General features: G+C 45.7%; 1 protein-coding gene and 1 pseudogene across 7 annotated transcripts in view; one reads left to right on the top strand and one right to left on the bottom strand.

Moving 5' to 3' along the window:
* The window catches only part of LOC142590457 (uncharacterized), a 137,406-nt gene that overhangs the window by 224 nt on the left and 121,241 nt on the right, over positions 1 to 15,941 (top strand). For all 7 annotated transcript variants that reach the window (XM_075702582.1, XM_075702579.1, XM_075702581.1 and 4 more), the window contains exons 2-3: positions 445 to 549; positions 13,774 to 13,980. In XM_075702582.1, the coding sequence (XP_075558697.1) occupies positions 13,788 to 13,980 (193 nt within the window). In that variant the 5' untranslated portion in view covers positions 445 to 549; positions 13,774 to 13,787. The remainder of the gene's footprint in view (positions 1 to 444; positions 550 to 13,773; positions 13,981 to 15,941) is intronic.
* On the bottom strand, positions 5,771 to 9,843 carry LOC142591500 (uncharacterized; annotated as a pseudogene).

The raw sequence follows: 15,941 nt of genomic DNA, 5'->3' as shown, positions 1-15,941 counted from the left end.
TTTGTTGATATTGTAGCGGCACGTTTGTACACACGAGAAAGAAAAGAAGCGGGTGAAGACTTTTTTTTTTTTTTTGCTGTAGCGGCCTTGCTCCATCCAGTGCTTCAGTTCCGAGCCTTCTAAATAGACGTCTCCCGCCTTGTAACATGCGCGTAACTTTGCATCCATGGTCGACATTGTAATAACACAAATACGGTATATTATACAGGTAGTCTGTCTGCCTTAATTTTGTCTGCTGTTTTTAGGACATCTATTACGAGCTACCCGTACGAACGCTACACATTCGAGAGTTTACAGCTAAAAGAACATTTTCCCTTGTTGCACGAGGAGCACATTTTATCACTTTGCGACAGTTACGCGGTGAAGTGCTCAAGGCACACATCCCTGGATGGTTGTACCGTCATTAGTCTAATGTGTTTTACTGTGCTACTGCTGTCGTTACAGTTTCTGCTGTTAGTTGCGCCCGTCAAGATCTAGCCTATCTCTGCACCGTTGACAACAATTATCTGCAAGTACTGATTGCTGCTGGTTGCCTCGGTCCAGAATCTGGTATGTATATCCACTTGCTCAAGGCATGCTGATGCTTCTAATACTTGAGCTGCTCCAGTAAAGGAAGATTGAATTAAATGTTGTTTGAGTGATGTGTGACACCCTATCACTGTTGTGCTATACAGGTGGCAAGGCATATTCAGATCTAGGCCAGTAAGGCCGACCAGTTATCTGTTGGAAGTTCCCACAATGCATTAAATGCGAATATAAAATTGACTAGGCCAGAACTCTTATAATTCTGTTCCTGATGCCATCACAAAAGAAACATTAGAAGAATCCAGAAAATTTGTATAGAGCTGTCCCGAGACAATTAATCATACAGAAATAATTATGTTGCTAACTGTGACTGAACATCCGCAGCTGTGAGTAATTTTCTTGTGGGAATACTGCTGCTTTTCAACGTATTTTCTGTCAGGTGCACTATCACTTGCCAGTTGCATCCTCAGTGCCTGACTCATTGTCATAAGACTGTCTATCTGTACAATGCAGTTGCTGTGCCTCAAGCAATGTCAGTGAGTGGTGGCGAAAGTGTTAGTATAGATTAGGTCTCGTACATAGGGAATGCCAGTCGGCCGAAACAATTGCTTAAATTGTTTCAGCATCAAAAATAACTCTGCATGCCTGCAGGTATACATAGATGTTTCAGTGTTTGTCTGAGTTGCGATTGGCAACCATTCGTATAGTGTTCTTATGGTGGTATATTATTGAAACTTTGCCACTTGCTCTGGGCTTTATGTGTAGCAGTGTGGTGTACTCTGCATTTCATACTGACATAGACATGTGGCTGCGATGAAATCTTTTGAAGTGAATTTCTTTGGCTCTTTTGACAATTTTCGTTGTTAGTTGGAGGTTGGACTGTGCAAGGAAAACATTCGTTCACTCTTTCTTGTTCTTTAATTTGCTTGCTCTTTTGTTTATTCATCATTTCATTCCTTTAGGCTATTCCCTTACATTATATGTGGTCCCTGCACATTTTCTTCACACAAGTTCATGCTCTAATTAGCCAGCAATCTTACCAACAAGAGCGTAGGGCTTGCATTCTTGCTTGATAACATTGCACACCTTTGATAAAGTTTTGTCACACCTCCATTACTACAGGAACCCATTTCTTGAGGAGTTGTACGTCATTGTTCACAACCTACAAGAAGGTTGAGCATTGTCATTGCCTCGCATGTGCCATCATCGTATTATGGCAGGTGTGCTAAACATAAATATAATTATGGGGTTGTATGTGTCAAAACTACAATCAGATTATGAAGCATGCTGTAGTGGCAGACTACGGATTTTGACACCTTCGTGTTCTTTAAAGGGTCCCTGAAGTGGTTCAGGACCTGCTGTGGTTGCGTAGTGGCTATGAGCTATGCACATGACGTCAGACGCAAGGGGCGCTAGCGTCGGTCGAGCCGTCCGCCATTGCTGCGGTCTCGCCAGCTCCGTCTGGCTGCGTCCAGTGTGGTGTTGTGTTGCTCGCTGTGAGACGCGGAGTTGCTGCGCCTGTGCCTTCTTCCCACGCTTTCAGCGTAATCCATGTGAGCGGCGCTGTGAATTCTGCCAAAATGCATTTAAGTGCCTATGCACACGAGCTTTCCAAGGAAGACAGATCTCGCTACCTGCAAAAGCTGCGCCTTTGCGACGGCGTCGACCTGCTTGATCTCCGAGGTGAAGAAGTTCGGCGCGATGCCGATCTCTACCCGCGCGTCGACTTCATGGATATAAAAGACTACCTTGTTCATGCAACAAGCTTCGTAACAAGGGAGCAGTTGAAGGCATACAAGGCAATGGAGGCCCATAATTATCTGACGAGCGGTTGGGTCCAGCAGCCATGCCTGAAGGTGCTATCTGACGGCCGCGTCGTCATCGTTTGCCAGGTAAGTTAGTGCGATTCGCAGACGTGTTTGTGTACGCTTGCGAAATGCTTGAATGATGCGCAGAAAGGAATGTACACGGTCGTCCACTCTTAGCTAGAACACGCGAGCATTTGGCCGTGTTCTTCAGAGGGCCAGTGCGTCCATCGGAGACGCACAACTAAGCTAAGTGGAAGACGAAGAGAAGCACAAGCTTCGGGTCTCTGTATGCCTGTACCGCATTGCTGTGATGAGCGGCCGTGTAGGACGCACTGAGCTTCTGAAAATTACGGCAACAAGCTCTCGTGTTCTAGTTAAGAGGGAACGACCGTGTACACAGGGGTTGACAGTAGTTCGGCAGTGTGTGTTCTTGGTGCAGATTACGCGCGGCTGCGAGTGTTTGAAGCTTGTGGAAAAGTGCCGCTGAGGCATGCTTTTTCGTTTCATATGGTTCGCTAATGCAACACATGTAGAGCATGACATTTACCAGTAAAGTTTAGGCTCAGATTACTGTTTCCACACTCAACCAAAATGCTTCAGATGTTCGAGTGCAAGTGGGTTCAAGTGTGGCGCAAGGCAGTAATCTGCCTAATTTTAATCCTGTCTTCATCGTGCGATACCTTGCTTTTGGCCATTTTTACATTACATAATTTAATAACAGAAATGCTGGAAGTGTTCAACGGGTTCAGATCTCATTCCTGGTCCGCTTTACTTGACTGCCTGATTGTCGGACGCAGAGCGGATCCAAAAAACTCATTTGTTGAAAAAAAAAAAAGAAATCAGCGATGACATTAAAATGGCATCTTAAAGAAAAAGGTAAACTTATGTAAAAGAGAATGTTCTCGTTTTCTTTTGTTCCTAAAGGGTTTTGTGTGTCTTGCTGTGGCATATTTCATTATCTTGCTTTACACTTCTGAAGCCTCTCCCAACCTCGTGAAGCATTATGCAGTGTTTTTTGGCATTAAGCACCTTTGTTATTTATGCAGGTCCGGCATTCCCAGTCAGTCAATGAGAAGCCGCTGACACCTTGGCTTGTCAAGGAGGATGGTGAAGTGCAAGCTGCGCACTGTACTTGCAAGGCAGGCCTCGGAGAAGCCTGCTCTCACATTGCAGCAGTGCTTTTTTACATAGATGCAGTTGTGAAGAGTGGATGGGCAAGCATGTACGGACAAAGTAAATGCGTGGCTGCCCCCAACAGTGCAATCCCTTGAGCCAAAGAGGGTTTCCAATGTTAATTTCGCCTCTTAAACTATGAAAAAAAGGCTCATGGATGGGGAATAGCTTCTTCGTAAGAAGAAACAAAGAAGGACTGTTAAGGAGGTGACAGAAGAAGAGTAGGCAGCATTTCTGGCTGCTTGCCACAACAGCGGAAGCTGGCCAGCACTCCCGTCTTTGCAGCCTGATTTTGCTGACCACTTTGTTCCCGAGGCAATGAAGTTCCCCAGTGCCATTCTCACGAATTTGCAAGAGGAAGATATTCTGAGCACATGGAACGAGATCACAGAGAAATGTTCTGCCCTTGCTGGAGGCCTGTCAATTGGGCATGAGGTACATCACCTACAATTAGCATGTTTCCTGTTCTAACTGTAGTTGGTTTTCTGCAGCAGTACTGTCCTGCAAATGCCAGTGGAAACTGTTGACTGATTTTGCTATTTTTAAATGACCTTGACGTTTTGAGCACATTGCAGTCTTCAGACTTGTCTGTGAACTACATCACCGCATATCTTCACTGCCTCGTTGCAGGTCACTGAGTTGATAGAAAAGGAGACCAGAGAGCAGGCAAGAAGTACCAAGTGGTTCGCCTTCAGAGCTGGCCGCATCAGAGCATCAAACGCAAAGACTGTGTGTAGAACATCCACTACAATCCCCTCGCTGTCCCTGCTGAAAAGGTTATGCTACCCTGAAAATGTACAGTTCTCCAGTCCACAGACTGCATGGGGAAAGGATAATGAGCAAAAAGCCACCAAAACTTACACAGCTGCATCAAAAAATGTGCACATTAATTTTCAATATTATCAGGCTGGACTTCACATCTGTACCGGAAATCCATTTTTGGCTGCAACCCCTGATGGTGTGGTCAGCTGCGATTGCTGTGGTCTCGGGGGGTGGTGGAGGTGAAGTGCCCATACAACAAAGGAGAAGAGCCTGTCAGAAGTTATGCAGAGTCCAATTCATCATGTCTTCAGATTGCAGACAACAAAGTGATGTTGAGGACTGATCACAGTTACTATTATCAGGTCCAAATGCAGATTTACGTGTGCAAGGTCAAGTACTGTGATTTTGTAGTTTGGACATTGAAGGATTGTATCGTTCTTCGAATCTATGAAGACTCGCAGTTCTACAAGAATATGCTGCAATGTTGTACCCTGTACTTCAAGCTTGCGATTCTGCCTGAACTGTGCTATCGTTACTAGACAGATAACCTTACAGAAGGACCACAAGAGGCCAGCGATCAAGACTCGGTGCCACCAGATGAGGTGTACTGTGTATGTGGCGGTCCCGAATCGGGCAGAATGGTCATGTGCGACAGCAAGGCATGCAAGCGTGTTTGGTTTCACTATGAGTGTGTTAATCTAAAGAGAGCTCCGAAGAAAAAAACATGGTACTGCCCAGAGTGCACAGAGTAAAGTAGGAAGGCCTAATTTGTATGCAGTGGCTGACAAGCTTGCCCCTTCTAGATTAGTGCAACGGCAAACCGTGAACATAGAAAATGCGGAGGGAAGTTTGGTATGCACAGTGCGTAACAATTTCACTGTGGAATGTTATTCTGTATGCATACCTGTACGAAAAAACAAAAGCAAATTGAAAAATTTTTGATTTACGTCAATTCAGTGAGTGTACTTGTAGCACCTTTAACTCAAGAAAGGCAGTCGCAGGTATCAGACGAAACAAACATTGACACACAGCTAGGTAATAACAAATTCCGAGTTTATACATTCAACAGAAAAAAACCGAAATTGAATCAAGATCCACGCAGAGTTCAAGAATGTTCTATTCCATCTTAGCTAACTACAGGAAGATATGCACTTGACGTCTGAGACAAACTCAGCACGTACTGGTGGGTGAGTTGGTAATATCATGTTTACAACGAAGGCGCAAAATAAAACGACGGACGAAAGAAGGCGACATGGGGCAACCACAAAGGCGCACTAACAACTGAACGTTTTATTTCTTGACACAGGAACAAATAGCTGCTGCCAAGAGTTTTCCTGTGTCGAGAAATAAAATGTTCATTTGTTATTGTGCCTATGCGGTTATCCCATGTCGTCTTCCTTCGTCCGTCATGTGAACAAGTCAGACAAATCCAAGAACATACTACTTCAGATTCTTCTGCAGAAGCATGCCAATATGTGTGCATGCACGAGAAGAGCGTGAGTTCAGCCAAATGGGACGGTTGAGCTGTTCATGTTGCATAATGCTGCACAAACAAACCATCTTGTTGAGCACTGTTGGTCCTTTTTCTTCACCAGTGAGCACTTCCACAGGCAGTGTGTGCTTCAGGATTCTGTACTTATTTCGTACGAGCCCAATTACCCTCGCAAATAGCGAACGTGAATCCTCATGTTCGCTATTTTGCGAGTCTTCTCTACAACCATGGGCGAAAGTTGCTGCTTGCCCTTAGTGAAGGCAGGCATGGCTAACTTGGCACAGTGCATACCAACACTGTTGGCAATTGTGAAGCCTCGGTCGGCTAGAACAACATCCCCAGGCAAGAGGTTGTTCAAAATGCCACACTTTTCTGCAATAACCTTATCACTTGTTCGCCCACACCAGCCTTTGGAAACAAACGTGACTACACCTTGCGGTGCAATGCCCATCAAATATTTTACAGTGTTGTGACTTTTATAGTTAGACCATGTGTGCGACCGGGCCAGCATAGATGAAGGCCGCTCAATGAAAACCTCAAAACAGTCTATAACAACTGCTACCTCCATGCCGAATGATTTGCGAAAAGTCATGGGCATTGTTACCTGGAGAGTCTCCCGGCCAGGCCACCGGACAGCTCGGGAGAGCCGAACATAGGCCACGTCCAGCCACTTGTTGACAATCCTTGACACTGTGGACTGTGACACGTGAAACTTGCAAATAACAATTACACCTATTGGCAACTTTCATCAAACGAAAGCTAAACACAAGTTGTACCTGTAGGCCAAATCTTGTAGAGGAGTGTTGAGCCGCAGGCGCATGAGAAATATGACCATTTCTTGAAATGCTGTCAGAGAGTTACGGCTTGTGTGCATTGCGCCTTCCTTTAGTAAGTTGAACAGCACAAGCAGGAGGGCAAAGTTGGGCAGCCCAGTGTAAAACTGGACCATATCCTCCCTTGTTTTCAGAATGTCTTCTGACAACATGTGCATGCTGAGCTCCTGTTTTGCATCTCCACGCTCTGAGAGAAGGTGCCTGTTTTCTTCCTCCAACTGTCCGATGTGAGCCATTGTCAGTTTGGTCACATGACTGAAGTCAGCCTTCCCTGAAAAGGTGCACCTATGTGTGATCCTAGAACCAGGAATTTCTTCTATACAAAATGCATTTCTTTCCACTGCTTAAACCCACACAATTACTGGTGATAAGCACTCTGGGACGTACCTCTATTTTTACAGACTTCGACAGGAACCTGTGGCTGTTCTGGTTCTTGACCATCAGCAAATGAAAGTGTGTCTTCTGTAATCACTATGTCATCTTCAACTGTTGTGTTTGGGCTCACTTGGCATTCTTTCAGAGTGCTGGCTCTTCTTTCTGAGCGTCTTTGCTTTCTCCTGTATCTGAAAATGAACGTGTCCCATTCCTGCTGAAGGCATAATGAACTTCAGAATACACACTTACCTAGCGCCTGAAAAAGTAAGGGCAATTACCCGGATGCCAAACCTTCAGTGTCCACACTTTTTCCATGTCCTAAATGAAGTGATGGTGCCCAGTCTGGGTCTGCCTCAGCCATTGCATATGCTGGTCGACCTGCAAAAAATAAAACTATCAACCTTTCAAAAAATGAATGTCAAACTGTTTCTTGTGTGATGTGGATTTACATGCACAGCGCAATAGTGGGCTCTAGGCTTTCACTAGAAATTCCGATCGAGGTTTTTGTTTTACTTTTGCCGCAAAACACTCGTTTTTCGCCTCGTATTTTTGGAAATACAGCCGCATAGAACGTGAGACCCACAGATCACCAGCAGAGCTGTTTTAGGGGCTCATCAACAGCAGCTGATTCAGAACGACATACGCTTTTAAACGGAACACGTTTTCTTTTCCAGCTTGCATGTGTACGTACAGCACTGTTCAAAGAATAATTTTGTAGTACCCGCTACCTTCGCTTGAGCTTATTTTCTTCTGGCAACAAAGTACAAAACAGAACAATCATTCCAGCCCAGAAAACCGCAGTAAAGGCTGACTGTGCTGGGTTGAGGCGGTCGCGCGAATGTTGAGACATTCGCTGACCCTAGAACCGCCAACGCGACGCCGTCGCTACGCTGGGCGTCATTAAATGTATATTAAAATTGAAATAATGCTCATTCTGAGATATCAGCGCTTAACTGAAATGAAGTGCTTGCCGCACACTCGGTAATGGTTTGCTGAGTCGTCCAAGTCCTTGTGGTTGATTCAACGAAGCCACTCCGCTCTCCTTTGAGCAGTCGTCTCTTCAGTTTTCTTACATTGGTTTTTCACAACCTTGGGTAGTGAAAAAAAGCCGACCTGCGCAACATTTTCGTTGCCGCGCTTCTTTGCAACCAAACAACGCAGTTCACCATTCTTGCGTATGCAGCAGGTCGACGCCGCAGAAACGTGAAATATGCATAGCTAGTATTTACACTCACTGCAAAAGGCACGACCGCACTGCGAACGCGTTGCTGAAACCGTTGGCAGATGCTGGCACACTTGAACGACAGGTCACTGTCGAGGTGAACTCGCAAATCAGAAAACATGGCTTCTTTACACGACCTACCCGAGCGGAAAGGCCGCATGGACCGCAGGCATGGCGGACAAGCCAGAACGACGCTGGCGCCCTCTGGGGGATCAGTCACAGTGCATACCTCCTATAGTGTTGGGCTGCTACACATTAGGTCATGGGATTGAATCTCTGCCATGGTGGCCACATTTCAATGGTATCGAAATTCGAAAACACCCATGTTTTAGGTGCATGTTAAAGAACCCCAGGTGTTCCATATTTCTTTAGTTGCCCACTGCAGTGCGGCTTGTAATCGGATTGCGGTTTTGGGACATAAAAACACATTTTTTTTTAAACGATTCGAGCAAGTTTTGTGGATTCGTGGGTACAGTAAACATTCGCACCAGAATTGAAGCATCTCATATTAAGAGAGCTACGTACAATTACAAGTTACCTTCCTCCATAGCCATACATTTTCTCCTAAACTCATTCTTAGAGTGATTGGGCTTAAGTTCCACCTTCACTGGCTCTCTTCACCGTCTAGTTCAGTTATCTTGGAGCCAGTGTACGAAGCCTCTACAACCTCTCAAGCAGCCACCTGGCAGTCGATCCAAAGCGCGAGCTATCGAAGCAGTGTGCATTGCGAGCATTCTGTAGCAGTGCCAAGTGTGTCCAATATTCCGGTAACCACAGGTGAGCTGGATGCTTTGACGGGTGGGTGGAAGCGTAAACTAAAGCCCCTCCCCATACTACTATTGCTGGGATGAAGGAGCCTTAGCGTAGACGTACGTGAGCGGCCTGACCGGTCTACATGGTCCAGGCACCTGGTGGGGCAGAGCTTAACTAGCCAAACAAAGAGCTAATATTGCTGTAACGAAGCCTAAAAAATTTTAAACATTTAGAAAAACATGTTTATGGCTACATTCCTACCAAAAAAATTACACCGGCAAGAAAATGCAATACACAGATGTAAAATACAGATGTAATTTTAGTGTCCATGATTATGAGCGCACATTCTATGCACTGAGCTAGTCAGCTCGAAATGGTCAGACCTCGAGGGGCCCTTTAATGCAAAAGTGGGAGAAAATTGGGTGGAGGAACGGATGACTGGCAACTATGTCATGAACTCTAGAATTGTCATAAGAAGCCAACGAACACTGACACCAAGGATAACATAGGGGAAATTGTGTTTAGTAAACGAAATAAAGAAATGATAAATCGATAGAACTTAAAGTGGATGAGAAAACAACTTGCCGCAGGTGGGGAACGATCCCACAACGTTCCATCTCCCCCAGCGAGGCAGAGGCTGTTCTTGTTGAGATTATCACAGGGAAGAAAAATAGAGATAGCATGTTCCTGCTGAATGTGTACAGCACACCCAAGCAAAAGAAAATTAGATTCATTACTTCATTCCGCAGAGCACTCAAAGCTGCAGATGGGAGACCTCTCATCATTATGGGAGACTTCAACACGGCTCACGAGGAATGGGGTATACATACAGGGACCCCAAAGGTAGACGAATATGGGAAGATATACAAACGCTAGGGCTTACTCTACATACTGACCCATGGGTCCCTACGCGCACAGGCAACAGTATAACCAGGGACACAGCACCTGACCTCACGATAAGCCATATGGCGGGAACAGTAACATGGAAAAGCACAGGACAAAATCTAGGCAGCGACCACTTTATTATTTCGCTCACGCTAGGAAAAGGCATCAAAACTCGCCTCACCAAACAACCAAAATTAATGGAGTGGAATAAATTCAGAGAGATAAGAAAGGAGGCCTCACTGCCGGACGATATCTACAATATCGATGAGTGGACACACCTCCTTAAAACGCACATAGGGGAAGCGACTACAACTGTAGAGGATGAGGACGCACCACCAGCACTAGACAGGAAACTGCTGAACATGTGGAGCAGAAAGAGTAACCTGGAGAAAAGACTCAAGGCACAAAGATGAAACAGGAATATCCGGCGCGAACTAGCCAAACTCAACAAAGAAATAGAAACATATACGATTAAGCTCAATGAGCAGAATTAGTACAGCAAGTGCGATGAGATGGAAGCCAATATAAGTCTCTCCAAAACCTGGAGCCTTCTCAGACATCTAATCGACCCTAGTAAATAAAAAACGCAAGCTAGTACAAACCAGGTGAGAGCAAGGCATGGCTTTGTTGGCAGAGATGACGAGCTCATTAGCGAGCTCCAAGAGACATATCTTGGAAAAGCAGAGAGCGAGGTGTTTAAGGACTACGAGGGACCTCCCAATCCAGATGTCGATGCCTCCATCACCACGACAGAGGTTAGAGCAGAGATTAATAACCTCAGAAAGAGATCGGCCCCCGGTCCAGACGGGATAACAAACACAGCTCTCAGGAATCTAGACGATGAGTCCATCATTGCATTAATCAAATTCATGAACCAGGTGTGGGAGAAAGGAGAACTCCCAAAAACATAGAAACAGGCGGACGTAGTCGTTATTCCCAAGCCAGGCAAAGCACCCGGCTTGAACAACATGCCACCAATCTCTCTCACCTCGTGTGTAGGGAAATCGATAGAGCATGTTGTTCAAACGAGACTGACCAGGTACATGGAGGAGAATGATCTCTGGCCGCATGAAATGGTTGGATTCAGGCCAGGGCTCAGTACACAAGATGTCATGCTCAGACTTAAGCATGATATCCTAGACCGATACGACTCAACTGACACCAGGGCGATCCTAGGCCTTGACCTCACCTAGGCATTTGACAACGTTAGCCGTAAGGCTATTTTGGTAGGCCTTGAAGAGGTAGGTGTGGGACACAGGGTATATGCATATGTCGAAGACTTTCTATCACAGAGGGAGGTGAATATAAAATTTCTGGATGTAAAATCCCCTCCCGTCACCTTGGGAGCAAGGGGACCCCGCAAGGGTCGGTGCTATCACCCTTCCTATTCTACATAGCGATGAACGGTCTCCTGGCGGAACTCAATAAGATTAAATCGATTAAATTTAGCTTGTACGCGGATGATATGACATCTGGGTTAATAGTGGGAGTGACGCAGCCATCGAACTTCAGCTACAGATAGCGGTGAATATGGTGGAATAGTATGCGGCCAGCAGAGGCTTGGCATACTCGCCACAGAAATCGGAGCTTTTAATCATTCAGCCAAAACCTCAAAGGGGGCACGCTGGGAGCAGCAGATCCATCAATGTTTTCGTAAATGGAAATGAGGTTCTCAAAGTGGAGGAAATCAGAATTCTGGGCATGTATATCCAGAGAAATGGATGCAACCTCACGACAATCAAAAAGCTAGAAGGATACGCGGCGCAGGTCACGGGGATCTTTAGGAGAATTTCACTCAAAGGCAGGGGCCTCAAAGAGAACAGCCTCCTCAGACTCATGCAAGCCTTCATTACCAGCCGTATAGCGTATGCCACACCGTATCTTGTGTTTAAACGAGAAGAAAAGGAGAAAGTAGATGTGATCATCAGGAAGAGCATTAAGAGAGCCCTAGGGCTCCCAGACTCAACCTCGACAGACCTCCTCCTCAAAATGGGAGTTCACAACACGCTAGTTCAGCTCACTGAGGCAGTATGACTGTCTCAGTTGGAAAGATTAGGCCAGTCCAAAATAGGGAGAAAAATCGTGGAATGGGTAGGAATCCAATGCGACAGGGGTGCCCCGACTGACAAGAAAGTCACACCGTTGGACGTGCATAAACGCTTCTGAATCGCCCCCCTACCCAAAAATATGCATCCTGTCTACAACTAAGAGAGGAGAGCTCACAGGGCTAAGGCTCTAGTAAATAAAATTAAGAACACACCGGCGCATAAAGTTGCGTACATGGACGCTGCTTGCGGCAGAAACAGGGCTGCGGTATCAATGGTAGTTGATGGCGATGGGTGCGTTAAGATAGCGTGCTCCACGTGCACGAGGTACGCCTGTACAGCCGAGGAGGTTGCAGTAGCACTTGCTTGTGCGGGTACAAAAGCGGGAGTAATATTATGCGATAACATATTAGCTATCAGAAATTTTACCAAAGGGAGAATCTCGGAAGAAGCCCTCCACATTCTACTCAAAAACCCTCCCAGGAGGGACATAACTTTTATTTGGGTACCGGCCCATGAAGAAGTCCCAGGCAACGAAGCTGCTCACGAGGTCGCCCGAGCACTCTACCACCGGGCAACTCTAGAGCAGCCAGTTCCCGGGATAAAAGATAGCATCATCACGTAGAGGGAAATTGTCGATCATTACAAAGCCGAAAGAAGAATCTTTCTGCCTCCGCATCAGTCTCTCTCTCTGGAGGGCACTCGCATTTGGCGATGCCTCCAGGGAAACAATTATACATCACCACATTGGATCTACTTAACACAGACGAGGGACTCTAACGATGCCCTCTGCAAAATTTGTAAGCAGAAAGGTAGGCTAGACCATATAATATGGGAGTGTGCTGGCTCCCCAGGGGCCAAGGAAAACATTGACTGTAGAGAAGCCTGGGAGGCCTTGCTCCAGAGCGAGGCTGAAGACGACCAGCGTCGAGCAATCCGCCTGGCCGTTGAGGCCGTGAATACTCACCGTCCTCACCATGTGGGGACTGCTTCGTCCTCCCCCTACCTACGTGTAGGTTAAGAGGCGGGCACCCCAGCTCGGTGGAATAATAAAGTTTTCAATCAATCAATCACTGGGGGAGGCTGCTCAGGGTCATTGAACAATGGCACGTACCGAGTGCCACATACCCAGTGACCCTACTTAGCATCAAAGAAGTTTGTTGAATAGCAGCACATACCCATTGTTACATGCCTAGAAGCCCAAGTTGGGCCGGCAGTTTGTTTTGAACCCAGTTGCCAGGGGCAGCACAGCAACTAAATTCTCTACCCATTTGACCATAGACTACACACTGACCCAAGTTGGCAGGAAAGAGGTTATGTGCGGTTATACATACATACGTACAGACCTACTGCTAAGTGGGTAAAGTTCTTAAAGAATGCTGTTGCATCAAAAATGAACTTGGTGCCAGCAATGTAATGTGTAGGGCAGGTAACCGACACCCTATGAGGGTTACTGAATTGGTACCAATGGAACTGACGTGCAATTGTGGACAGCAGACAGGTAGCATAATAAAATAGAAAATTTGCGAGCACGGGATGGTATCAGCTGGCCCAAGATGTGGGGTGATTTGAGATCCTACAGATGACATTAAATAGGCTGATTGCAATGAGCTTAGGATGTTGCACAACTTCTCATTAGTAGGACTACACCAATAGCTTTAAAATGCATGAGATGAAAAAGTGTCTCAAATAGGTTCTGCTGTTGTAAGCCTTCCACAGAAAAGAGGTTGCCGTGCTTTCGAGTACTCAATGCGGATTGTCCTTTGCAGCCCTTTAGGAATACTGAACCGGAAGGGTTATTTTGTGTTCCTTGGCTATGCCCCTGTATTTATCCTATTCTATTTACCTCTTGTTCTTGATGCTGCAACAGGACTGCGATCGCCTCACTTATTTTTTGCAGGCCTCACAAATGCGATGAGCCTAGCTGAAAGCATCACTGCCAAAATGGCACGCCACGCCCCTTCAAAGGTCATTGGTCAGGTCGACGTTGCCATGCAGTGCAGCTTGCCTCTAGCTGACAAGTCTGTTGGCTGCTCGTTGAAACCAGGGAGCGAGTCTAGGAGTGTGCAGACTACGGAGGCTGTGGAACAGTTAAGCTCCACCTCAGGTGGGCAGTGGCCGACACTTCTCTTACGTTTGCTTGCGCGTGTGTGTGTGGTAGATGGCCAAGTGTGCCTAGCTTGGCACAACTTGCTGAAGCGTGTGCGACATTCTGCTGCAGATGACAAATTAACAAGTTTTTTATTCTTGTCTGTATACTGATTGAGGCAGAATGCAAAAATAACGCTCTGCATAGCATTAAGGCACCTTAGATGGCAGAGCCTAATCTAGAGCCGTCTTGTCCTGGTGTTATTGTAGCTCTTACATTGCTCTACGATAATATTACACCCAGTGAGTCTCTTAGTTATGTATAGATTGGTGTATGAGTGTAAGAACATGAATATAGATCACTGGAGATGTAAGTTGACCCCTAGGTGAATGTGAATAAAATTCCAACAAAATTCTTTAATGCAGTCAACTATAAAACATACGTTGTTTTATCAATATGCTCATTCATTGAGGGAGGTGAATACTGCACGGGAACTGTAAGGATTCTTGTCCTGGGACAAGTTTTGGTCACAACATCCCAGAGCACATCATTGGCGATGACTAAGCGGGCCTAGGTGTGTGCAACACTGCCATCAGGCAATGAGCAGCATGCACTGGGCTCCTGAGTTGCACGCCAGCAATCACTTCAGACGACCTGTATGCGTCTTGAGGTGAATGCTGGCTATGCGCTGGTTTTGGTCCTCTCCCTTCAATAGCAGCTTCGGGTTTTTCGTGCCGTGTTTACAGACTGCAGTGGCCGACGGGACCTCTTTTGTGCCACCTGTTTGTGCCAGTGGATAGTTATTCTTCCTCAGCACTCTTGTTACAATGGGCTATCCACATTTGCTGATGTGAAAAGTGAAGCCTTTTCCTTCTGAAAAATGAGGCACTAGTGAGCAATTCAAATGCCTCTGCAATGAATTGAATCTGCTGTCATCAGGAGAACTCGTGCACGGTGCTCACAAAAGAATTCTATCACAGTGTCTTAAAGTTCACTGTCAACAGGGCAGCCATTGCACAACAAAGCCTCCGGTGAAAATCGACAGTTGCTCTGTTTTACTTTCTATTCATAGAAACCAAACGGCACACTGCCACGATCTTGTTTTGCACTTCCATCCATTTTATCACATTGTTTTCAAATGCACTTATAAAGCCCTGACATGTTATTTTTGCACAACGTGTGTTTGGACAAAGTTTACAAATGCGGCATGTTTGCCAGAATAATGACAAAAACGATGACGTTTTCTCCACTTTGACAACTGCAAACAAGAAAACTTGATTTTGTTTCACAGTATACTACATGGCATACACAGGAAGATTGTGCTGCATAGTTATTTTGCGACAACTGACCAAAGCCCAACCTCTCCTTGGTAATTCAGGTGCATGCGGTTGCAGCGTAAGATTTTCAAAATGGTTTACAAGATGTTTATTGAAACAAAATGGAATTCGAATATGTTCTTTTTCACAGCATAATAATGATAACAATCGCCCACCGATATTTTTGGACACCCTATTTTCTGGGCCTGCCGGAATATTTTAACTCTGCAATATTATTGCCAACGTGCTCCATATAGTTATGTATAATAACAACGAAAATTGGAAAGTTTTGAACTGTTCTCGTTTAATTTTTCTGAATTTTTCTCATGATTGTAAGTTCAAAGCTACAGAAAATGCAAACATCGCTGTCATGTTGTTTTCCCTCAGTCTGAAAGCAGCGTTGCACACATCTCACATGCCTATTCAGAGCTACCATTTCATATAGAGCCTCGATAGGTCCCGCTTGATGCACTCTCCCACAAGCCTTTGTGCTGTCATTGCTATCGGGACTCGTAAGTCGCATATGGCCAGTGGTACTCTTTGTATCGCCTCTCATGTGCGTTGTGGTTTTCCTCAGCTGCATACTGTGATGCTATGCTTAGCCGCTTCAATGACTGTTTGTCTTCAGTCGTTTTATTGCCATTTGTTAACGATGGTGCCGAC

This window comes from Dermacentor variabilis, chromosome 8, assembly GCF_050947875.1.
Source record: "Dermacentor variabilis isolate Ectoservices chromosome 8, ASM5094787v1, whole genome shotgun sequence".
NCBI lineage: Eukaryota > Metazoa > Arthropoda > Arachnida > Ixodida > Ixodidae > Dermacentor > Dermacentor variabilis.
This window is presented reverse-complemented; position numbering and strand designations above follow the sequence as displayed.